The 25,749-nt window shown below is 38.2% G+C and overlaps 1 protein-coding gene across 5 annotated transcripts in view; it reads right to left on the bottom strand.

Moving 5' to 3' along the window:
- The window catches only part of DHX57 (DExH-box helicase 57), a 74,823-nt gene extending 49,238 nt beyond the window's left edge, over positions 1–25,585 (bottom strand). For 2 of the 5 annotated variants that reach the window (XR_002824827.1, XM_004369541.3), the window contains exons 1-8: positions 18,662–19,360; positions 12,981–13,139; positions 10,523–10,711; positions 9,358–10,193; positions 7,629–7,807; positions 6,035–6,156; positions 4,475–4,670; positions 3,763–3,887 (exon numbers count right to left, since the gene is read on the bottom strand). Coding sequence is in view for 4 of the 5 variants with exons in the window: in XM_004369541.3 (XP_004369598.2) it covers positions 3,763–3,887; positions 4,475–4,670; positions 6,035–6,156; positions 7,629–7,807; positions 9,358–10,193; positions 10,523–10,711; positions 12,981–13,139; positions 18,662–19,029 (2,174 nt within the window). In the remaining variant the exon portion in view is untranslated. Of the gene's footprint in view, positions 1–3,762; positions 3,888–4,474; positions 4,671–6,034; positions 6,157–7,628; positions 7,808–9,357; positions 10,194–10,522; positions 10,712–12,980; positions 15,184–18,661; positions 19,361–25,483; positions 25,554–25,576 lie in introns of those variants that run through there. The other 3 variants (XM_023735737.1, XM_023735734.1, XM_023735745.1) reach the window with 3 other exon arrangements.
- Between the last annotated feature and the right edge of the window lie 164 nt (positions 25,586–25,749).

Here is a 25,749-nt window from a genome sequence, read left to right as displayed (position 1 = left end):
TTGGGGGCTATTGTAAATGGTATTGATTTGGTGATTTCCTCTTGGAAGTTCTCTTTGTTGGTGTAGAGGAATCAAACTGATTTTTGTATGTTTATCTTGTATCCTGATACTTTGCTGAAATCTATTAGTTCCAGTAGTTTTCTTGTGGATTCTTTGGGGTTTTCTAGATACACACACAGATTTATTACAAGGATGTGCACTGCGGTCTTACTTGATAGAACCAAAACAACAACTTCAACAACAAAAAGAGCCCTAAGAAGGAAAAAAAATCTAACAATAGGCAAATGGTTAAGTAATTTATGGTACATCCATACTTTAGAGTTTCCTTATGCAATTAATAATAGCAATTTTGAAGACAGTTTACTACCACATCTGTCCTCCAACTCCCAATACATTCTCAGAAGAAAATAGACAAAAGAGACAACAAAACGGGGGGGAAAAAAAAAGGTAGCATGTAATTAGCAGTTCTATCGTGGACAGAAATTCTTCTTGACTTTTTTGGTATTTTCTAAATGTTTCAGAATAATCATATTGTCATCTCTATGATCAGAAAATTATTAAAAATTTTAAACTAACACAGCTGTAACTGTATATTCAACTTTTAACCTTGTCTATATATTTACTATCTTGGTTCTTAGATTTTACTCCTCTTGTCTGCCTTTTTCAATCAGACTAACAAATATCCCCCCGCTTCTTGTAATCTCCCTACTTCTTTGTACACTCCCTTTTCAGAAGACTGGTATTTGCAATTGTTTGAACCTCCCTTCTCCAGGGTGTAATTTATCATTAGTCAGATATGAAAATCTTTTCAACTGATGACATTCTGTAGATCCACAGATTTTATAAAAATCATTTTGAGAACACCAGTACAGCCAGCAACCAGGGCCAATGCTATGTTTCAGTTTCTCTGAGTTTGTGCAAGTATACATGTTATGAAATCCCACATTAAGCTGTATATTCAAGATTACACTGGATATAATTTTCCCTATTTTTTTTTTTCACTCTTTTAATTCAATCATTTAAATCTATTAGTCTGGAAGAATTTTTTATTTGGTTTCTTCTTCCAAGTTGTTCAGTGATTCTGTTAAAAAAATTTCTTCTTTTAATGTTCATTTCTAACAGCTGCAAAATACAATTATTTACCATTTATTTTTTTTCCCCATTGTTTTCTGGAACCATAAAAAAGATTATTTGTCCTTGGAAAGATTTCCAGTGTTTTCTGTATAATTATTTAAGATTATTGTGTAGTTCTAGGAATTATTTCTTTTTATTTTGCTCTATTCTTTTTTTTATCTAAAAGTCTGCTTTTTTTTTTTTAGTTTCTAATTATTTCATATAATTTCCTATTTACTCATATGTTAGTATATTTATTTCTTCTAACAGTTTTTTGGTCACATGGTGTTATGGATTAAATTGCGTCCCCCAAAAATGTATGTCAATTTGGCTAGGCCATAATTCCCTGTATTGTGTGCTTGTCCACCATTTTGTGATCTAATGTGATTATCCTATGTGTTGTAAATCCTACCTCTATGATGTTAAGGAGGCAGGATTAGAGGCAGCTATGTTAATGATGCAGGATTCAATCTACAGGATTAGGTTTTATCTTGAGTCAATCTTTTTTGAGATATAAAAGAGAAAAGGAGCAGAGAGGAGAGGAACCTCATGCTACCAACGAAGAAGCGCCAGGAGCAGAGCGTGTCCTTTGCACCCTGGGTCCTTGCACTGAGAAGCTCCTAAACCAGGGGAATACTGATGACAAGACCTTCCTCCAGAGCCAGCAGAGAGAGAAAGCCTTCCTCTGGAGCTGGTGCCCTGAATTAGTAGCCTAGTAGCCTCCTAAACTGTGAGAAAATAAACTTCTATTTTTTAAAGCCATCCATTTGTGGTACTTCTGTTATTGCAGCACTAGAAAACTAAGACACATGGCTTCCCTGTTCAGTTCTTGAAAACATTTTATCAGCAGTAGCTGGGGCCTCTCTCTCTTTTCTTTTTGAAAGTTTTATTGGGTTTAGGTGAAAGTTTACATATTAAATTAGCTTCCTATTCAATAATTCATATACAAATTGTTCCGTGACATTGTTTGCAATCCCCACATGTATTAGCACTCTCCTCATTTCCACCCTGGGTTCCCCATTTCCATTTGTCCAGTTTCCCTGCCCCTTCCTGCCTTCTCATCTTTGCTTTTGGACAAACATTGCCCTTTTGGTCTTGTTTAATTGATTGTTCTACGGAGCACATTCTTCATGGGTGTTATTGTTTATTTTACAGGCCTATTATGTGGCTGAAAGGTGATCTCCAGGAGTGGCTTCAGTTCCACATTAGAAGGGTGTCTTAGGGCTATCGTCTCAGTGGTTCCTCCAGTTTCTTCTATCAGAGCAGTAAGTCTGGTCTTTTTTATGAATTTGAATTTTGTTCTACATTTTTCTCCTACTCTAACCAGGACCTTCTATCGTGTTCCTGGTCAGAGCGGTAGGTAGTAGTAGTCGGGCACCATCTAGTTCTTCTGGTCTCAGTCTAGTATAGGCGATGATTCATGTGGATCATTAGTTCTTTGGACTAATTGCTTCCTTGAGTTTTTGGTTTTCTTCACTCTCCTTTGCTCCAGATGGGAAGAGACCAGTAGTTGTATCTTAGATGGCCACTCTAAAAGCTTTTTGTTTGTTTTAGCTTTGCTATCAGCTGTTTTCTACTTTTTTTCGTCAGTCTACTAAGTTTAATTGGGCTATTTTTCTTCTTTTTAAGATATTATAATAGTATATACTTTTGGGGAAAACATAATTTTCATTAGACTCTCTCTCTTTTTCCCACTAGTTTTTTTTTTTTTTTTTTTTTTAAATGCTATAGGACATGATCGACATGACAGACTAAGATTAATGCCATCTAGCTACCTGGCCCTTCCTTTAAAAATACTGAGACTTTTGATTATATGCCTCAACCCTTTAACAACTTCTCACTGCTTTAAAACAAAATCCAAATGTTTTATCATCCATCGTGTATAAAGCCCCGAAGATCTGGCTCTTGCTTCTTCTTCCTCTTGCCACTTTTCCCCTCCTTCCCCATGCATCAGCTGCACTGGCCTTCCCTCAGTTTCTGAACTCATGCCGCCCTTTCCTGCCAGAGAGTCTTTGTGCATGTTGTCCTTGCTGTTTGTCACAGAGGATTCCTTCTCATACTTTGGTTCTCAATTTAAATGTCACTTCTTCAGAGATAAGATCTCTGAACATCTTAAATTTATTTTTTTACGTTTCTATTTATTTTTATGCTTATTCCTTCATAGTACTTATTCCAATTTATAATTATTTGTTTGTTTATTTGTTCATTATCCATTTTTCCCACCAGACTGTAATGCTTGTTCACCACTGTATCTCCCAGAACTCATATAGCATTTGGCACTTAGTACAAGCCAAATAAATATATGAATGAATGTCAGGACTGAATGACTGATCAAATGAACCAAAAAAGAAGCACCATACTGACCAATCCATCAGCTGTACCACCTGTTATTCCTACTTGTGCAGTGCCCAGCTCAGCACGATGCCCTGGAGGGTGCTAAATATTGCCTATTAGATGAGGTACATTCTTCTAGTGGTGAACATGTGCTCTCATTGCACTTGTAATGTCACAGGCCCTAGAGGTTAGGAAAGCAGGTCTTCTAACCTAACCGACCATATGGCACATCACCAATACCAGCTCTGCAAAGCTGAATTGGAAGCAGGACACAATTCTTTTGGCCATATCCTCATTTGAGGTGTGTGAGTTTACCTTTCTTCTGTCCTCTCATGGACCTCATCCACAATGATATGAGTAATCCCTTGCAGAGCTGTGTCTCCTTCTAGCCTTCTCAGCAGCACTCCTGTAGTGCAGTATAACAGTCTGGTGGCTGAGGACTTACATATAAAGGTAAAACAAAGCATTCATGACATTTTTGGAAAAAGAAACATATTACTGGCAAGCTATTTTGAATGGACAGAATTAAAGAATATTCAAAACACCAGCAGTTACATTTAATATGAAACCATACTAAATGCATAGATTCTTGCTGGCTATAACAATAAAAGCTTTTCTATTTCATGCCACAATTTTAAGCTTCAGACTCTCATAAAACGCATTAAAAATTATTATAAAATATATAAATAATACTGAGTGATGAGATCAATTCTGAATTTGTTTGCTCCTTATTTAGCTAAATGGATTACGTAACCATGTTCTAAGAAGAGCAAGATAGCATCTACTAGCCCACTCTGCCAATAAAAAAATAAAAGGTCTTTATAGAGGAAATTAAGCACAACCAAATAAGAGCTCTTATACCAAAATATTTCTAAAAAGACTTCAGGCCTACTAAAGGTAGCCATTGATTTAAACTGACCTGAAAGCACATGTCCTAAGTTTTTCATGAAATCGCCAGACTCCAGGAACTCTTTATACTTGAAAATTATAAATTTCAGTTACCAGAAAATAAGCAGTGCATACAAACCTTGACGCTTTCTAACCGGATCTGGTATCCCACGGTCAGACCCACCCTCTCTGCTCTTTCTTTAGCAACACGCTCAGCGACAGAGATTGCAGAGATTCGTCGGGGTTGGGTACAGATGATGTTAGCCACTTTCTCAGGTGGCCCATTCAGAGAATCATCCAGAATAAACTGTGGAATCTGTGTAGTTTTTCCACATCTGTATGTCGAAACAAAAATATCCTAAAATGAGTTTTTAAGTGCTAAAGAAGTGATCACATGTAATGAGAAAGTTATAATAAAAGTTAAAGTTGTTCAGCTTCACCTGTCTTCTAAAACTACCACACTCCTTACCATCAAGTTGATTCCGACTCATAGCAACCCTATAGGATAAGTGGAACCGCCCCATAGGGTTTCCAAGGCTGTAATCTTTTTGGAAGCAGACTGCCACATCTTTCTCCCACAGAGTAGCTGGTGGGTTTGAACATGACCTTTCAGTTAGCAGCTGAGGGCTTAACCACTGTGCTACCGGCATTCCTCCTTCTAAAACTACTTAACACTAATTACCTAGAATTGATAAATCTTAGGAATTTGCACTCAGATTAACAGGACAATCACATAATAGTTTAATATCACTTGTACAATTGGAACTATTGAACAGACATCAGACTAAGGTCTGTAAATGTCTCTAAGGATGTAAACTTCTCTACATATGAATCCTAAAGAAATAAGAATATTAGCTCATGATTATTAAAATACTTTTTATGTTTCCCTTTGATGTATATTGATTTGATATAAATGTACTGAAGTTAAAAAGATAAGACACTGGGAGAAACAAGGCTACTACTATATCAGTGAGTCTGGGTACAAACGTAATTATTAAACTGAAAACCGCTGGAAAAAAAACTAAATTAAGCCTGCAACTTGTCCTTGCTAAATAGGCTTGCATAACATGTGGGGAGTGTGAAATAGGTAAAATAATGCAGCTTAAGTTGTTCCTAAAAGAACAGATAAAAGCTCTAAGTAAATAAAAATAATTCCGAAAACTGCAAACTTTTCAAGCGAAATATTCTGAAACTATGCTTTTAAATTTAAAAGTGGGCCTTGTTAATAGTCTTTAGCTGGGTCCCTTGCCTTAAAGGCAGAACTATACAAGATTGAAGGAGCCCTGGTGGCATAACAATTAAGCACTCGGCTGCTAATCAAAACGCTGGCAGTTTGAATTCACCCAGTGGCTCCTCAGGAGAAAAGACCTGGCGATCTGCTTCCATAAAGACTACAGATATTCTATTCTGTCACACTGGGTCACTATGAGTCGAAAATGACTTGATGACACCTAACAACAACAACATATAAAGTCTGTACGTTCTTAGATGGATTTCTGAGTTTTCTTTCTTTTTTTATAATGTGGCTCTGTTAGCTACAGAAGCTACAATATTAGCATCTGTGTAAGTATTTAATATTTGACAGGAAAAAAGCTCAAATAACACCAGTAACTGTTTTTTTAAAAGTAGAAGTGGTTATGGTAACCAGGGCACATATATTTATAATAAAAGCTGTATTATGAATAAATTGTATTCTTACCCAGTCATACCACTTATGACAAGCACTTGGTGCTTGCTCAACAATTTAAGAATGGTTTCTCTTTCTTCCCAAGCAGGGAGTGACTGTCTTTCTTGCAGAATTGACTGGAACTGTCTGGAAGCCTAATAAAATCAAAGATATGGCATCAGTCAGGTTGCTTTCAGTACTTTTCAGAAAAGCTCTGAATCTGGAGTCCCACCATCAGACCCCCCATTTCTGCTCTTTCTTTAAAAACTTGTTCAGAAAGAGACTGCAGAGATTTGTCGGGCCTGGGTGCAGATGACCTTAGTCAGAAGTCGGCTTGGACAATCAGCCAGAATAAGCTGTGGATTCTGTGTGGTCTTCCTACATCTGAATAAACGGAAAGATCTTATAAGGGAAATAACCCCTTGCTTAGCACCCATCCAGCTCTTCCTAGCAAGAGTTTCTGCACCAGCACTGTCCAACAGAGCTTTCTGTGTTTATGAAATGTTCTCTATCTATGCTGTCCAATACAGCAACCTCTAACCACATTTGGCTACTAAGCACTTAAAATGTGGCTAATGCAACTGAAGAACTAGATTTTTAATTTTGTTTAATTTGAATTACTTTAAATAGCCACATGTGGCTAAGGGCTACCATACTGGACAGCATAGCTCTAAGCATTATCAGATTGCTTTCCAAACCAAAAATAGTAAGGGTGTTCCCTAAAAGGTTCTTTTCAGCCAATCACCATATCTACCTCATTCAGTCTGATATAAACGTTATAAACACTGCTTATACATTAAAACTATGGATGTATTTTTGGATAATACGAGAAATTTATACTAACACGTCATTTGCTGCAAATAATTTTAACATATAAACTGATTACCTCTAAGCACAATGATCAAATGTAATACATAATTTTTTGTTTCTACCATACTTAATGGTGCGATTTTATATACTTTTTGATGTTCAGTGGGTATTGTACTATAGATGTGATAGTGTTACACTGTGTCAAATTTCAGAATCATAGAACTTCAGAACTGGAAAGTTAGACAGCATCTAATCTAATCCCCAAAGTGATTAAGCAACTGTCTCTGTTCTATATCCTACTGTGCCCTAACAGTTTACTTATGAGGTCTTTTAAAATGATCTTCATGTGAGTGGTGTAAAAATAACATGCGCTTTGGGAAGAGAGAGAAATTGACTTGGACCCCTATGTTGCTACCTACTAGTTATGCAACCCTGGACAAGTTATTTATCCTGAGTCTGTGAAATGGGGTAAGAGCCCCTCCTCCTTCTCCTTTTACAGATGGATTTTTCTAACATAAATGACAGTATTAATTTCCCTTCCACATAGCAGATTGTCTATCATAGTACCAAAGCCACACGATTCTGAGAATATCTGAATTGTGTGTGTATATGCATGTTTGGTAGTCACCAGCCATTCGATTTCCTAAAAACGTCTAGAACATGCACCCTAGTTAGTGTGGCATGCAGAAACTTTGCCCCCTCAGGGTGAAAGAGAACCAAAAGTATACTGGGGAGAGTAGTCAAAGTTTCCTAATTCCTAATCCCTTCATCCATACATTAGGGAGGCAATGCTAGCCATTCTCTCAGCACACCCTACCTGTTTTATTCGGAACTGCTTGCAGATTTTAGCATTTTCAGCATGTACTGATTTTGCCTGCCAGTCATATCTTTTGGAAATCTTTTTCTTAAGGTTCACATAGCTTTCATTCTCCACTATAACTGGTGCAGGGCCTTCATCCTCATCTGCCTCCTCCTCAGGCTCTGATTCTTTTTCAACTTGAAGGGGATAAAAGGAAACATTTCGATATGCAGCCCTTTCTTTAGCAAAGGGGGAAGTCACTATCTAACAAAGTAACAACAACAACAAAATCATAAAATGGAGAAAAAGTTAAAGCTTGATTAAAGCAGGTTCATTCATTTCAATACAACTACTTCAACTGCTAAAGAACTTAAAATGCATCTTCAAATAAACTTTACTCCAGTACAAGTGGTTATCATTAAACCATAAATTAAAAACAAAGTGGTAAAAATGACATGCTTTGTTGTTAATTCAGTAGTCTTTGCACTCAAGATTAACAGTCAAAGTTTCAACTATCTGCAAGTGTCCCTGAACTCTGTGACACAAAACAACTCAAATGTTCATCAACTGACGAGTGGATAACCACAACGGTATATCTGTAGGATGGAAGAGTATTTAGCAATAAAAGGAATGAAGTACTGACACATGCTAAAAAAAGGATAAACCCGGAAAACATTTTGTTGAGCGAAAGAAGCCAGACACAAAAAGCCACACATTGTATGACTGCGTTTCTAGGAAATGTCCAGAACGGGCAAATCCATAGGGTCGGAAAGTAGATTAGTAGTTGCCAGGGGTTGGAGGAAGAGGAATATGGGGAATGAGTGCAAATGGGTACAGACTTTCTTTTTGGGGAGATGGAAATGTTAGTGGTGATAGTTGCACAAGTCTGTGAATATACTAAAAACCACTAAATTATACACTTTAAAAGGGTGAATTTTATTGTATGTGAATTATCTCAATAAAGCTGTTACTTAAAAAAATGCCCATGACACATAATTTGTCATGTCCCAAAGGACACGTTTAATCCCATGTCCTAGAACATAGCATCTGGGAGTAAGTCAGGTGGCTACAGAGTGAACCCAGCCAACTGTCCAGGATCCCTATCTCAGTGCAGCTTTGCTCTTCTCTACTTACTGATGTTTACCCAGGAACTCTTGTGAAATAATAAAAACTTTTGTTTCTCTGGAAGAAAGGCGGCAAACAAATAAGAGAGAATTCTTCGACAAAAATTGAAAAGATGGTTACTTGTGGCACCAGAATTTGTGCAGCAGATCTGAATCTGGGCAAAGCCAGAAGCCTGCACGAACATTTCTTTATTTGAGGATTTAGGGCTTTATAAAGATAGCCCTACTCTCATGAATTTCAAGGATCCACTGTACTAAAAGCAGGAGGGTACAGACGGTGGTGTAGAAAGAGAAGCATTTCTAAAAACTCATTTGTAGTAATTCCATATATAGTACCAGAAGTAAACATATGAAACCAAATGAATTAAATGAAAGACTTTCTGGGAAGGTATTTCAAAGTCCCTCATACCCTGAGATGCTATATTGCTAAAATAAACCTTTATACAGCACTACAAACTTTCAATTCATGGAGCCCAATCACAGCGACACAAAGAGTCTTCACCATGGAACTGAGGAGAATGACTTGGCCAAGATCACTGGGAGACACTAGACCAGCCCTCAGAAACTCTGACTCCTAAATTCATTATTCTGATTGCCCTCCCCATGATCAGTGTGTTACATACCTTCTGCAATCTGATTTGAAATGAAAGACTTATTTGGAATCACTGGTTTACAACATGTAAGATTATTCATCCTGGTCCCAGAAGGTGCTGGTAAAAAGTTCTTGGGAGGAACACTGTACTTGTGATGGGTATTTGTTAGTAACTTGACTATTTCAGATTCTTCCTCTAAAAGAGTTATCAAAGAATATACAACAGGTTCCGAAGTTTCTGCAGATGTCAAGGCCTTGCCATAAAGGAACTCAGAAATATGCAAACGACAAGCCAGAGGTAGATTCTTATTGGTGGAATAAAACGCCACAAGAGGAGCTTGGTAGGGGTATTTGTGGTCTTTAGAAAATCGAATTTCTAGTTCATATAAAAAAGATGCATCTTCATATAGATGAGAATCATCTACAATACTTCTTTCTATTCTTCCAACAATCTGATTTGGGGGTACCTCATGCTTGAATTTGCATTTTGATCCAAATTTACAATTTCCTTTGAGGTAAAATTTACAGGTTTCAAGTGAAGTCTCCTGCATGTTTTTGGTACTTCCCCTTTGCTTGGATTTGCAGAATTTACTTGCCAAATACTCCAATTCTAATCCAATGGTCCAGACTCTGTTCTGAATTCTTTCTACAAATTTTTCTCCACAGATTGACTTAAGAGCAAATGCCTCTTCCTGTCGCTGTTCCACACACTCATCCAAGCTAATATGGGCAACTGCCTCAGAGGTCTTCATCCTTTCTCCAAATGTTTCTGAAAAACATTGGGTGAGTAGATATTCTAGTGAAGCCCCAACATCTCCACCACAAATCGTCAGAGCTGCCTGACAGCGTTCAGTGTTGAAACCATACCTGTCAAGGGCAAAATACAACAAAAACGACTGGGTAATATCAAATCACTGGAGTAGAATTCATTTAATACATTTACATGAAACTATGACTATATATGGGCAGGGCATGTGTATTTTGAAAAGCACCCCTGATAATATGATGCTTCCTTAAATCCACCCCCTATCTGCAATTTAGAATAATTGGCCTAAAGAGATAGACTATTAGGCCTCTCAGTCATTGCTAGAACCCACACAATAGGAAAGTACCGAAGGAAGGGTAGTTGGATTTATAAGATGATTTTTGTTTCCTTGAAGTCTCTCCAAACTCCCATAAATGCTAAAAGCAATCACCTGGAAAGCTTTTGCACTGCAAATGGTGAGAATGTAAATTCTGGAATATGTGGTTCCACCAGGGCTGGGCCAGTAAATTCCAATGGATTAGGATCAGGAACAAGGGAAGCTTCTCGTCCAGCTGACCAGTACTGCTCATCATCACAATAATCAGGCTCATCATCTTCCTCTTCCCCAGAAATACCTCTCCTAGCAAAGGTAACATTTTTATATATTAGGTCTAATTTCTACTTACTTCAAAGAAATATTTAGCAAGGGTCTAAGAATGTAATTCAAGAAGCCAAAGGACATAAAATCCTGACTACTCTTCAGTCACTGTTTTAATCCTTCATTAACTTGTAATTCACCTCTTGGCAACTGATACTTATCAAGCATTTATTACATGTCAGGTACTGTGTAAGTGCTTTATATCTACAATCTCTTTTAAACTTCCCAATAACTCCAAGAGACACTAGTAGGATGCCCTTTTTCTGATGAACCACTAAAACTCTGAGAGGATTAGTAACTGACTAAGGTTATACAGGTGTCCCTGGTGGTGCAAACAGTTGCACTCAGCTGCTAACCAAAAAGTTGGAGGTTCGAGTCCACCCAGAGGTGCCTCAGAAGAAAAGACCTGGCAATCTGCTTCTGCAATTATAGCAAATAAAACTGTATAGAGCAGTTCTACTCTGTAACACATGGGGTCACCACAAGTTGGAATCGAGTTGACAGCAACTGTTTTTTTTTTTTTTTTTTTTAAATTAAAGTTACACGGCAAGGAGCAACTAGAGATTTTAATCAAGGCAGTCTGAACCCAGAGCCTGTGTCCCTAACCACAGAAGCTCTGGCTCTCTCTCTCTCTTCTTATTCTTAAAAACTCTGCTTTTTTATTTTGCTGCGTAAGCCCCTTTTCCTAAATCTGAGAGAGATAGGAGATTTGTAGATAGAATGGAAATTGAGCTGATCACAACTGACCACTCATCAATTCCAGTAAATGGAAAGAAAGAATGAACTTCTCCAACTGAAATCACAAGGCAAAATAGCCAAAATGCAATGGAGGGGGAGGAAGAAGAAAAGTGACTAAGACTTTAGAGTAAAAGTGTTTCTCTGAGGCAGATGGCCATGAGAAGTGTAATTTTAAGACTTCTTCTGATCAACTCAGTATTTGCTCTTAGAAAAATATTTTACTTGTTCACTACTGGAAGATTATTAATAAAGCAACTACTGAATCCATAGTAGTACTGTCCTAGGAAAAAATTAAGATGTGCACTGATTAAGGGTAGCATTGCACAGTTGATTATTGTAATTGCTGTCAATAAGTTGTACACCTGTAAAAAGCTGACTTGGCAAAAGTGTGAGAGACATATTTACAACAATGACCAAAAAAAAAAAGAGTAGCTGCTGAGGCTGCTTATGTACGACCAAAATCCTCGTGGGATTTGGTTTCTTGTTTGGAGGTTTAGCGTCATGGTTTCATGGGACATCCCCATTAATCGGCCTAACAACATGTTCAGTGCTTCTGTTCTACGTCCTAGTTCATTGTGTAGTGCCTGGGTGTTAAAAGCTTGCAAGTGGCCATCCAAGGCACAGTAATTAGTCTCTATTTGCCTAGAGCAACAGAGGAGGAAAGTTAGGAATAGCAGGAGGATATGGAATGTGTGGCTAACTGTCTCCATGAACAACTGCCTCCTTTGCTATGAGACCAGAAGAACTGGATGGTGCCTGGTCACCATTACTGAACATTTTGATCAAAGATTTGACAGAAGAATCCTGATCAAAAGGGGGAAAATGCAGAACAGAATTTCAAATTCTCATGGACTCCAGACTTCCTGGAGCCATGAAGGCTGGATGAACCCCTGAAGTTATTGCCCTGAGATAATCTTTAAACCTTAAACCAAAAACATCCCCTGAAGTCTTCTTAAAACCAAACAACAGTTTAGCTTAACTAGTAAAAAATGTCTACCTTGAGCATTATGCTCTTTTAAGAACTATCTACATGAGATCAAACTGACAACAGCAACCTGAAAGATTAGATAGGAACCTTAGGGGGCAGTGAATTTAGGTTAAAGGGGAAGGAACAACTCAGAAAAAGAAGGTGAGAATGGTTGCACAACTTGAAGAATGTAATCAATGTCACTAAATGGTACATGTAGAAACTGTTGAATTGGTGTATGTTTTACTGTGTATATTCTCAACAAAATAAATAAAATTTTAAAAAAAGGAAAAACTGAAAAAAAAAATTAAGATGAAAAGGTGATCTGTACCACTGCTCACGGATACTGCAAAATAAATTTACTCTAAAACTGTTACTGCATAATTATTCTTGTATTTCTCTTGGCTCATTTTCAACTAACTATAAGCCTACAACAGGATCAGTATTCATCCAGGGTTCCAAAGATATACAGGATCTTCACACTACCAATACAACTTCCTTAACATAGTAATTTACTCAAATAATTGCTCAAATAAAATAATTTACTCAGATCCAGCATCCGCATCCTGTTCCTGCAGGTCTCGGAGAAGAGCTTTCACTTTCTCTTGATTCTCAGAAGTCATATGTAGAGTCTGAAGGGGCACTTTGGCTTCAGGCCTCCGTTTGGGGCGTGACTCTCCTTTGCTTACGCTACCGCTGCTAGGTCTACAAAGGACATGACAATAAGATTATACATTTACCTGCAATCTGACATTGACACTCTCCTCAGAGTCCCCAGATACACACAACATGAACTGGATTGTCAAATACCTCACAAAAGATAATGAGTGTGGAGAGAGTCTCCAGTTTTCCACAGCATTCATCAGACTTTATTAAAAGCAAACAATAGTTTAGCTTAACTAGTAAAAAATGTCTACCTTAAGCATTATGCTCTTTTAAGAACTATCTACATGAGATCAAATTGGAACTAGTGGAGAAAACCTGATCCAATTCTCAATAATTTCATCTGGCTTCATTAACTCCAGAATCCTCTGGAAAACACAAGGCTAATGATGACTCCTTCTGTGCTGTAAGGGCTTTGAAAAGAAATATGCCACATATGACAGTACTTATTTCATTCTACTCTAGGTATGCAATCTGAAAACCATCAACAGAGTCTCATCTTACTTGTGAATATCAGACCCTATTTTTTAAATACTTACCCATATTATCAGTACTTCCTAACTACAAATTAAAATAATAAAAAAGTAGAGAAAAAAGAAAAAAAGCCCACCCCAAATCATACCATTCTTTTTCATATACATATTCATTTTTTATAAAATTGCACAGCACGTGTAATCTTTTATAAATTGCTTTATTCCCTTATTAAAATAATGGTGGTATTCCCTAAGATTAAATATTCTTTCATAACATAATTTTAAATGGTTACATAGAGATATAGATGTATCATTCTTTATTTCACCAATCTTTCATTTTTGGAATTTAGATTATTTTAGGGACTCTTTTAAATACTTAAAACAATAATAAGTCCTAAAGTTTAATTTTATTTACTGATTTTCTTTTCCTTTGGCCTGGTTTATTATAAATTTGCACAAATATAGTACAACAGAAGAAAATTTCTCTATATTTAAAATCCAACACATTATTGGAAATCTGAAAAGACCCACACATTAATCTTTGCAAAACTGTAGTAAAGGAGAAAACAGAAATGATTGTGACTTTTAACTACTTAGTTGCAACTTCTGAAGAGAAGTGATGTCATCTAAAATCCATCATTTCCTATAACTTTTTGTTTTGAAAAAATTTAAATCTAAAAATATTTAGAATAATTGTACAATAAACCCTGTTTATCTAGATTCACCAACTGTTAACATTTTGCCATATGCACAAACACACAAATATATATATGCCTCTCTTCACCGTCACTGTCTCTATACACACATACGTATGACAATACACAAAGATACACACACACCCCCACTGTCTCTATATATGTATATATACATATTGCTGGACCATTTGAATGTAAGTTGCAAATAGCATGTTTCATCCTTAAATATTTCAGCGTGTATTTCCAAAGAGCTGAGATATACTCTTATGTAACTATAATACGATTACCACTCTCGAGAAATTTTATATCGATACGGTAATATTATCTAATGTATAGTCTATATTCAAATTTCCCAACTGACTCAATAATGTCAATTATTTTGACACTATAAATTTTTTTATCTGGTATATAATAAAAAATGACATTTAGTTATCATGCTTTTTAAAACTCTTAATTTTTGAAGAGCTCAGGCCAACTGTCTTGTAGATATTCTCATAATCTGGATTTGACTCATCATTTCCTCATGATTAGTAAAAAGAGGGAGGAAGGGAGGGAAAGAGAGAGAGAAAGAGAACTTCCATATGCTCCTATCTCATCCACCATTTATTTGTATACCCAGGTACTCTGCATTCCTTCCTGTTACTATGGATGAATCATACTTGATCCTAACATCAATCCCTGTATTCTTACAATGGATCCTAATCCCTTTCATCTCCTCAAAGAAAACACTCCAGCAGTTATCCCCCTCTCTGCACCATCAGTTCTTCACTCTCTTTTGGATAATTCCCATTAAGTGTATACACATGTCTACTATGAGCTGACTATATGAAGAATGCGGCATCAGGATTGGAGGAAGACTCATTAACAACCTGCGTTATGCAGATGACACAACCTTGCTTGCTGAAAGTAAAGAGGACTTGAAGCAGTTACTGATGAAGATCAAAGACTATAGCCTTCAGAATGGATTACACCTCAACATAAGGAAAACAAAACCCTCACAACTGGACCAATAAGCAACATCATGATAAACGGAGAAAAGACTGAAGTTGTCAAGGATTTCATTTTGCTTGGATCCACAATCAACACCCATGGAAAGAGCAGTCAAGAAATCATATGATGTGTTGCACTAGGAAAATCTGCTGCAAAAGACCTCTTTAAAGTGTTAAAAAGCAAAGATGTCACTTTGAGGACTAAGGTGCACCTGAACCAAGCCATGGTATTTTCAATTGCCTCATATGCATGTGAAAGCTGGACAATGAATAAGGAAGACCGAAGAAGAATGCATGCCTTTGAATTACAGCGTTGGCCAAGGATACTGAATATACCATGGACTGCTAGAAGAACAAACAAATCTGTTTTAGAAGTACAGCCAGAGTGCTCCTTAAAAGAAAGGAAGGCGAGAGTTCGTCTAACGTACTTTGGATATGTTATCAGGAGGCACCAGTCCCTGGAAAAGGACATCATGCTCAGTAAAATAGAGGGTCGGTGAAAGACAGGAAGACCCTCCACGAGATGGGTGCAACACAATGGCTGCAACAATGGGCTCAAACATAGCAATGATTGTGAGGATGGTGCAGGACCGGGCAGTGTTTTGTTCTGCTGTATGTAGGGTTGCTATGAGTAGGAACCGACTTGACACCACCCAAAAACAATATTAAAAAAACAAACCAAACAAGTCCTTGCTTGACTGCACATTTTCCCCTCTATCCATTCCTCTCCCCCACTCCTTTTATAGCAAAATTCCTTTAAAAGAATTATCTAAATCACTGTCTCTACTTCCTTTCCTCTTGTCTCTGAAATGCACTCCAATCAGGGTTTCCTCCCCACCAAGTATACCAGTACAATTCTTGTCAAGGTTACCCATGATGCCCACATTGCCAAATTCAGTGGGTTATTCTCAGTGCTCAATTTTTTTGATCTATCAGAAGCATTCTTAAAAACTGATCATTCTCTCTCCTTTGAAACACCTTTATCTTTTGGCTTCTAGAAATCACAGTCTTAGTTTTCCTTCTACTTAACTGGCAATTCCTCCTCAATCTCCTTTGTCTGATTCTCCTAATCTCCCTTACCTCTAAAGCTTGGAGTGCCCCAGTGCTCAAACTTCAGAACTCTTTTCTAACTATATTCACTCCCTAGGAGGATCTTATCCAGTCCCATGTCTTTAAATAGCATTTATTCATTAAGGATTCACACATTTACTTGTCTAGCCTAGACCTTTTCCTGAAATCCAGACTCATACATCAAACTGTTTATTTGACATCTCCACTAGGAGAGCCTCCTACCTAGTATCCTTGATTCCAATGCACCTTCCCATACATTCTCCACACAGCACACATGCATCCTGCTGTGGGGCTACAAACACTCAGAGAAGGGGTACTATTTTCTACTTCACACAAAGGCATATATTAGATACAGCAATCCTGGCCAGAATGATTGATAATATCATGCACCCCTGCCTCAAACTCTTCAATGGCTTCCCATCTTGTTCAAAGCAAAAGCTCAAGTCCTTATAACGGCCTATAATGTCCTACAGTCTAGCCTCTTTGATCTAACCTCCTACCACTCTCCTCCTTGCTCATCCACTCTAACCACATGGCTTCTGTGCTACTCCCTAAACCTTCTAAGCACATTCCTGCCTCAGGGACTTTGCACTTGCTTTTCCCTCTGCCTTGAAAGTTTTTTCTCTCAGATAGCTTCATGGGTCACTACTTCACTTCCTTCTTGTATCTGCTCAAATGACACCTTATTAGAGGGGTCTTCTCTGATCACTCTACATAGAACAGCAATTCTCTTCCCGCATTTTCTATGCTTTTTACCCTCCTTTATTTTTCTCCATAGCACTTACCACCTGTAATGTTACATGTTTGTTTACAGCTTTTCTACCCCAAACACCATTCTATGAAGGCAAGGACAATAATTTATTCATTGCTATAATCCTAGTCCCTAAAACAGTGCTGGTGCTTAGTAGGCCCTCAGTAAATATTTGCTGGATGAGTAAATGTCTAAGGCTCTATGTTTTAGAAAACAGTGGAGTTGCATCTAACTCAGAAGTTAGGGTCTAAAGTAAGTATCTAAAAGTATGTAATTTTAAGCTATACTGCATCTGGTATATAACATTTGGTGCTATGTAGCTTAAAATTACTCTGGGACATTCCTTTAAAAAGTGTCAAGTTTGAGACTAATATATTGTCTCTCAATATGTCCAAACAACTGCCTTTCTTCCAGAATGGAAAAAATGTGGATTCTCTAGCTGAATACTAGATGAAGTATTTGGTTATTTTAGCGGCCATGTATGAAAAAAAATTTTTTAAATCCTGAAATCACATATTCTATTTTAGCAAGAGGCTAAAACTACAAGAACTTGGAAATTGAGACTGACTGAGGAAATAGCACATTCCTTTTTATCTTGCTCATTATGGGGCCTGGATTCATTTAGTAGGAAGTTTAAATGAGTTAAATCCTATTTGTTTCTCTTTTTCTTTTTTTTCTGAATGTATATAAGTTAAAAGTTGAATTCATTAAAGTTAAAAGCATGTATGATGCAGTTAAACTGCAGCACGGATCCAGATTCCTCTCTAATTCGTATTTGAGTTATTCCCGTGAATGAATGTGTGAATGTGTGTATATACGTGTATGTGTGTATGTGCATGCATGTGTGTGTGTGTGTATATGTATGTGTATGTATATATGGGTTGGAATTGATGGCAACAGGGTTTTTTTTTTCTGGTGTATATAGTTTCAAAGAAATCCTTCCATCTCTAAAAATGCCAGTAAACCTCAGCTCACAGTTCAGTTTGAGACAGTAAGAATTTTATACTAATACCGTATAACATGCAGAAATCTTCACTTTCATTAAATACTCATTAGAATTACCAGAATTATCATAGTCTAGTCATTAATTAAAAGTTGAATATGAGAGAAGCCTGGAAGTGACAACTGTCACTGGTTACCACATGAAATACCAGTGATGATTTGGCTGGTGTGGGTGGAAAATCTATAATTCATCAACTAGAAAGAGCAGAGTTAGGCCTCAATTTTAACATCTATCTACAATGCCTAAGGAACACTCAAAATCATTTTCACCATTTGCAATATTTACTTTCCTGGTAACACTGGGTGCAATAACAGCCATTACACTAAATTCATGGTGTGGTGTAGAAGTTAACAAAGTTAACATCTGACTTAAACCTAACCAAAAAAAAAAAAGCTGTCATTTACCATCATATCTTTAGAAGAGGTTATACAAAGGGGGGCTACCAAGTTTTAAAATAAGAGGAATAATTAACTTGCCCAGAACCGCTTAACATTTCTTTTCCCCTTCTCTCGGCCATCTGTTGTCCTGTACATTAGAGATTGATATTGTTTCCATATTTGAACATTCAAAGAGTATAATGACCTGGATGAGCGCCTGGGTTCACTGAAGATACAAAAGTCATCTCCTTCATCCCAAATTCTACTTGAGGCCTTTCTATTGCCACTGCCACCACCGCCGCTGCCTCCTCCGCCACCACCCCCATGAGATTTACTACTGTGACTCCTGCCTCCTCTTCCTCCTCTAGAAGATCCTTTTCCACCTCCTTTGCCTGGTTTTCCTTTTCTTCTTACTGAAGAACTCATTTTCACCTGAAACAGAAAAAAATTAATACAATTATCATAAATCCAAATAAACATAATAATCCTTTGTTTGTCAAAGTTATGGATATAGCCTACCATGAAGAAACATAATAATAATAAGGTGAATTTTCCTAAGATTGAGAATTCCATGCTCCCTCTATTTCTTTTGTTTCTACCTTATGATTTCTCTCTTGTCCTTGCCTCTTTGTTGCCTTTGCTCATGACATTCCTACAGCTAGCAATGCTCTTCCCCATTTCCACAACTTTCAGTTTACATTTTAGGTATTCTTTCAAGTCCAATAGAAATTTCCCTCTAACCCCCTGCCAAATCTTTTGATATCCTAGAAATAATCTCAGAGGGTAGGACCCAGGACATTAGTAGTATTACTACTATAAATTTGCATTAATTTATTTTTTAAACTAAAAAACTAAGAGTCGCATAGCAATAAAAATTCAAGTAGTACCAAAGTAAGTCTCACTCCAACCCAGATCGCCAGGATACAAACTTCCAGAAATAGTATATGGATGTGTGTGTGTGTGTGTGTGTGTGTGTGTGTGTGTGTGTGTATGCATCTCACTCTCACCCTCCTTTTAAACAGCAATAAGTCCATTTTATACATATTGCTCTGTACCTTGTTTCCCTCACTTAATAATACATTTATATAGTTATAGAATAATCATCCTATATTTATAAATACAGATCTACCTCATTCATTTCCCTACCATTGTGTGAATATCTTATGATTTATTTAACAGGGACTCTATTGGTGGTCATTTAAGTTGTCTTTAATCTTTAGTTCTCATAAACAATGCTGCAATGATCATCCTTACCTTTACATATATGTAGGAATATACCCTACGGAAAAGAATTCTAGAAATGAAAATTTTTAGATCCTCATCACAGGTAAAAAAAACCATTAATCATCACAGTTAATTACACATATAACATCTTCCCTCCTAGTACAGAAGGATTTAGGTATATTGAGGAACTTAGGTCTGATTCATCTTTCTTTTTTTAAATTTTAATTTTGGTGAAATTATACACAGCAGAACATACACCCATGCACCAACTTCTACATGTACAATTCAATAACACTGGCTACCGTCTTCATATTGTGTCACTATTCTCGCTCTCTCTACCCATATTGTTTCACCACCATTGACTTAGACTCGCTACTCACTAAATGTCTCATCTATGCTTTAGAGTTACAGTTGACAATTTACTCTCATATAGATAATTCTTTAAAAGAGCACAATGATCATGGTGAACATTCTTTACTAATTTAGCTAAACAGTTATTTAGTTTAAAGATAGCCTCGGGATAATTTCAGTTCATGGTTTGTAGGTTTTCTCAGAGTGACAGATTCAGGGTTTCTCCAGTCTCAATACCTCCACTAAGTCTGGATTCTGTAAGAATTGGAAGTTCTGTTCCAAAAATTTTCCCCTTTTGATCAGGATTCATCTACTGATTCCTTGATCAAAACACTCAGTAATGGTAGCCAGGTACCATCCAGTTCTTCTGGTTTTCTGGGTAAGGAGGCAGTAGTTCATGGAGGCAGTTAAACCTGCAGTCCAGTTCCTTCTCCAGTTCCTGGGTCTCCTTCTTCCTCTGCTGCTCCACGAGAATAGAGACCAATTGTTGTTATCATGGAGGCTGCTCCCAAGCTTTTAAGACCCACTACTTACCGAGCTAGGGAGTGAAACATTAACTCTAAAAACAGTATTAGGCCAATTAACTGGACAGTCCCACAAAGCTATGACCCTGTACCTTTGAACTAACAGAACTAATCTTATGAAGTGTTTGGATGTACTTAAGTAGTATCAGCAACTTTAGCCTCTTTTTTTTGTTGTTGTTGCAAAATTATATATAACACAGTATTTGCCATTTTGTCCTTTCTTTGGTGTACAACTTAATGGTATCAGTTATACTCATCAAGTTGTGCAACCACTACCCTTAATCAATGCCAATTTTCCCATCACCATAAACATAAACTCATTACTTCCCAGAGAATAATTCCCCTTCTCCTTCCTCCTGCCCCAGGTAACCACTAACAGCCATTGGTCTAAATATATTTACTTATTCTTGTCTTTTCATCCAAGTGCGATCATACAGTATTTGTCCTTTTGTGATTGACTGATTTCACTCAGCATAATGTCTTCGAGGTCCAACCATGTATCAGGACTTCATTTCTCTTTACAGTTGAGTAGTATTCCATTGTGTGCATGTACCACATTTTGGTTATCCCATTCATCTGTTGATGGGCACTTAGGTTGTTTCCATATTTTTGCTATTGTGAATAGTGCTGCAATGAACATAGATGTGCTTCTGTCTGTTTACATTGCTACTTTTAGGTCCCTAGAGTATATGATTCATCTTTCTTTATATCTCCCAAGATGCAAGGCTTTACACATCCTACTTGGAAATTTCAGAGACATTTCACACTCAACATGTCCAAAATGGAACTCTTCTTTCCCCCAAACTTGTACTTCTTCCAGGTTTTCCTATCAATAACTACGGCCTCCATTCCCCAATTGCTCAAGTCAGATACCTGGGAATCATCTTTCACACCTCCCCTAAAAATCCACTCCATCACCAAGTCCTATTTATACAAAATGTATAAACCTACATTTTCCACGAACTTCAAGGATACCATTTCTGTTATTTAGAACAGGAGCTGGCCAAACTATGGTCCGGGGGCCAAATCCAGTCCACCGCCTGCTTTTGTACAACTTGTGGGCTAAATTACTTTTTTAAATGGTTGAAAATAATCAAAATAATATTTCATGGCACATGAAAAATTACATGATATTCAAATTTCAGTGTCCATAAATAAAATTTTATTGGAACACAGCCATGCTTATTTGTTCAATTACTGTCTGTGGCTGCTTCTGTCCTACAGTGGCAGAGCTAAGTACTTGTGACAGAGACCACTTGGCTTGCAAAGCAAAAAATATTTACTGTCTGGTCCTTCACAGGAAAAATCTGCCAACCTCTGATCAAGATTACCAGCAATAGCCTCTAAATGCCATCTTTTCTCCAGTCTTGCGTCCTTCAAATCCACTCTGTAGCTAACAGGAAGAATATACTTTTAATAAGGCAAATTTTATCAGTTTACTGCCTGCTTAAAATTCTTTTATCACTTCCATTACACCTAGAATAAAATCCAAACTTCATGAACAGAACCTGAATCCCTAACCTCATCCCACACCATCCTCCTCTTCCTGTTTCCCTCCCTCAAGAGGCTCAGGCCAAACTGGTCTTCCACCAGCTCTTTGACCATATGTGTTATGGATTGAAATGTGTCCCCCCAAAATATGTGTTGTAAATCCTAACTCCTATATCTGCAGATGTAATCTCATTTGGGAATAGGGTTTCTTTGTTATGTTAATGAGGCCAGATCAGTGTAGGGTGTGTCTTAACTCAATCACGTTTGAGATATAAAAGGAAGAGATTAGGCACTGAGAAGTACAGATGGGGGAAGATAGATGCCACGCCACATGAAGATCACCAAGAAAGAGACAAGTTCCTTTCTTCCCCCAGAGCTGACAGAGAGAAAGCCCTCCCCTAGAGCTGGTGCCTGAATCTGAACTTCTACCTTCCCCTAAACTGTGAGAAAATAAATTTCTGTTTGTTAAAGCCATCCACTTGTGGTATTTCTGCTATAGTAGCACTAGATAACTAAGACAACATGCTTTTCTACTTTATACTTTTTCAAATGCTGTTCTCTCAGTCTTTGGCTAGATAACTTCAACTCATCATTAAGATCTCAAATCAACTGTCTTCTAAAAGGTCTTGCTTGATTATGCTAATCTACACTGTCTCTTGGTATTCCTTTCTTCAACATTTTTCATAATTACACACGTTTATTGTTTATTTTATGTTTGTATCCCCCCCACCCCACCCCGTAAGCTCCTTGAAGGCAAAGACCATGTCTATTTTGATTACCACTGTGCCTCTAGCATAGGTCTGACATATAGTAGGAATTTAAAACGTATTTGTGGAATGAATGACTGAAGGTTGAATAGACAGCTTATACAAGAATGGTGATTCACTCATCCATTCCACAAATATTTATTGAACACTTATTATGTGCCAGATCCTGGAGATATAACAGCAAAGAACACAAAATTCCTGCCCTTGGGAAGCTTACTTTCTAGGGGGTAAGACAGATATTATACAAACACATATATAAAATAATGTCCGTTAAGTGTTATGAAGAAAAAAATAACTGATGCCGCTATTTTAGATAAGGTGGTCAGGTAAAGCTTCTCTGAGATCACACTTGAGCAGAGACCTGAACAAACTGAGACAATGAGCCATGAAATACTTGTGTAAAGAGCATTTTAAGCAGAAGCAATAATAGGTACAAAGGCTCTGAGTCCAGAACTTCCTCGCTGCACTGGGCTGGATGAATAGTAAGAAGCTCGGCAGGGCTGCAGTGAAGTGAGGGAAAGAGATGAGGTCAGAGAGCAGAGAGGCCATGTGGGTCCTGGCAAGGACTTTGGATTTTATTATAAATATGATGGGAAGTCACTAGAGAGCTGGGCAAGAGCTTGATACAACTGACTTATGTCTTAAGACAATTACTCTAGCTGCTGTGTGAGGAATAAAGAGACTGTAGGAGGATGAGGAGAAACAGAGGGCCAATTAGGAAGCTACTACAGTTGTTCAGGCTAGAGAGAAAACTTAGTGGCTTGGACGAGGGTGGAGTTGCTAAGTAGTCAGGGATTCTAAACATATTTTAAAGGTAAATGAAGTAGATGTGAGAGAAGAGAGTCACAAATTACTGCAAAATATTTTGCCTGAGTAAACTGGGTGAGTAGTGGTGTCAGGCGCTTAGGAGGGAGACTACCATTTACTGTGTCCCAAGCTCAGATTGAATGTTACATTTAGATGCCTATTAGATATTCAAATGGAGATGTCTAGAAGGTAGTTGGATATATGTGTCTACAGTTGAGAGGAAAGTTAGGGTTCTTTCATTTAATCTTTTAACAATCTTGTAAGCTAAATAATATTTTCTGTATTTTATGTGGGGAGCTCTAGGGGTGAAATGGTTAAGGGCTCAGCTGCTAACTGAAAGGTCAGTGGTTTGAAACCACCAGCGGCTCCAGTGGAGAAAGATGTGGCAGTTTGCTTCAGTAAAGATTACAGCTTTGGAAACCCCAGGGGCAGTTCTACTCTGTCCTATAGGGTCACTAGGAGGAGGAAACTGGCACCCAGATCACTTACATGGCTTATTTAACGTCACCAAGTATAGAAGCAGTGGAGCCAGGGTTTGAATCAATCCTGTTTGACTCCAAAGCTGTGATTCTTTCCACCATATTTCCTCCTTACCATATATATACACCTTGTACCCTCGATTTGAAGTTTAAAGATAAGCAGGCTCCCCTCCCAACCCAAATTTAAAAACTCCACGATTACAAGTTTCCCTTGGCTCCAGCTCTACTCTAGATAAGAATGGCATGAGAAAGAAGTCACACTACCTCAAGTTCTTATGCAAAACCAGTGGCATATATGTACACATACTCACAAAAATATTAGATCATTAATAACTTAACAGGAGACAAAAACAATGGGACAAACTGAATTCTGCAAGGCTTTGCATCAATAATTACGCATTATTTCTAAAATTTAGGAAAAAAGGAAAGGCTATACAAATGACACAGGTAGATCAGAGCTTCATCTCAAAAACCACCTAGCTCAGGTTAGTTTGTGTCCTGGAAAACATTAGGAAAAAAGCAAGAAGATACTGTACTCAGATTAAAAAAAAAAAAGTGGTAGCCAAACAGATCAAGCCACAGCTTGCTTGCCGAAAGAGTGATCAACAACTTGTCTCACAGCAGGCCAGAAAACGTTACCTTTACAATATGATCTGGGATCTCCACTCAAAATTTTGAAAGACGACTTGCTGATTGTCTTCAACAATTCTCCAATACCACTCTTCTCCAATACCACTCTTCCTAGACGTTTTCCAAAGAACAGGGACTATGCTGCATAATTCACATGGACAGACTCAACTGTTCTATTCCGCCTAGCCTGGGAAGATTTCAACTACCTTTCTTCACTGTGGACACACGGACCTAAATTTGGCTCTGAGAATATCCTTTGTTTCCCACCCAGGTTTGGCTTCCAGGAACAGCATCGGCAAGTAAGGCATTGAAAAATTGACCACACACCACTTCCCTCCTAGGTAAATCTGACTGATCCCGAAATACGCAGCTCCATCCGGATTCAGATCTTGTATCTTTCTTCCAACTTACATTGTCCCGAGCCCTCTCCTCAGATAGGCACTCAGCTCGAGATGGAAACAGAGACCAGAAATGGAGCCTCCAAATCCAACCGTTCACTCCGCTCCGAGACCGAATTCTCCCTCGTCTCCAGCCTGAGCGTAGACAACTTCAGCTGTCGACCTCGACCCCCGGTCCCAGTACAGACTCACGGGTCCCAGGCAAACCCGCTGGGACACACCGGGCCGGCATACTCCTCGGACCCTGACCACTACCGGAGCAGGGAGGCGACAGACCTGTCCGCACAGTGACAAACACGACGACGCACAGACCACGCACACAAACACACATCCCTTGTCCCCAAAAGAGACTGTACCCTGCTTGCAGCGCTGCTTCCCCAGGCGGCGGTGGGAGGGGTGCTTAGGGGTCGCGGACCCCGCCTGGGCTCGGCCACTCCCACGGATCTTACCTGGAGCCGCCCAGCTGCTGCCGCACAGCCCCAGCCCGGCCCCTTCTGATTGGCTCAGCAGCAGTCCGCGTACATTCGCTTCCGGGTGAGAGTGGCGGGTCTCCTTAGCAACCAAACCGTACCTAGTGCTCCGCTGTGCTAGTGAGGGTGTGGTCCCCTTCAGGCCGCAGAGC

The sequence above is a fragment of the Trichechus manatus genome, unplaced genomic scaffold (assembly GCF_000243295.1).
Source record: "Trichechus manatus latirostris isolate Lorelei unplaced genomic scaffold, TriManLat1.0 scaffold00005, whole genome shotgun sequence".
Taxonomy (NCBI): Eukaryota; Metazoa; Chordata; class Mammalia; order Sirenia; family Trichechidae; genus Trichechus; species Trichechus manatus.
This window is presented reverse-complemented; position numbering and strand designations above follow the sequence as displayed.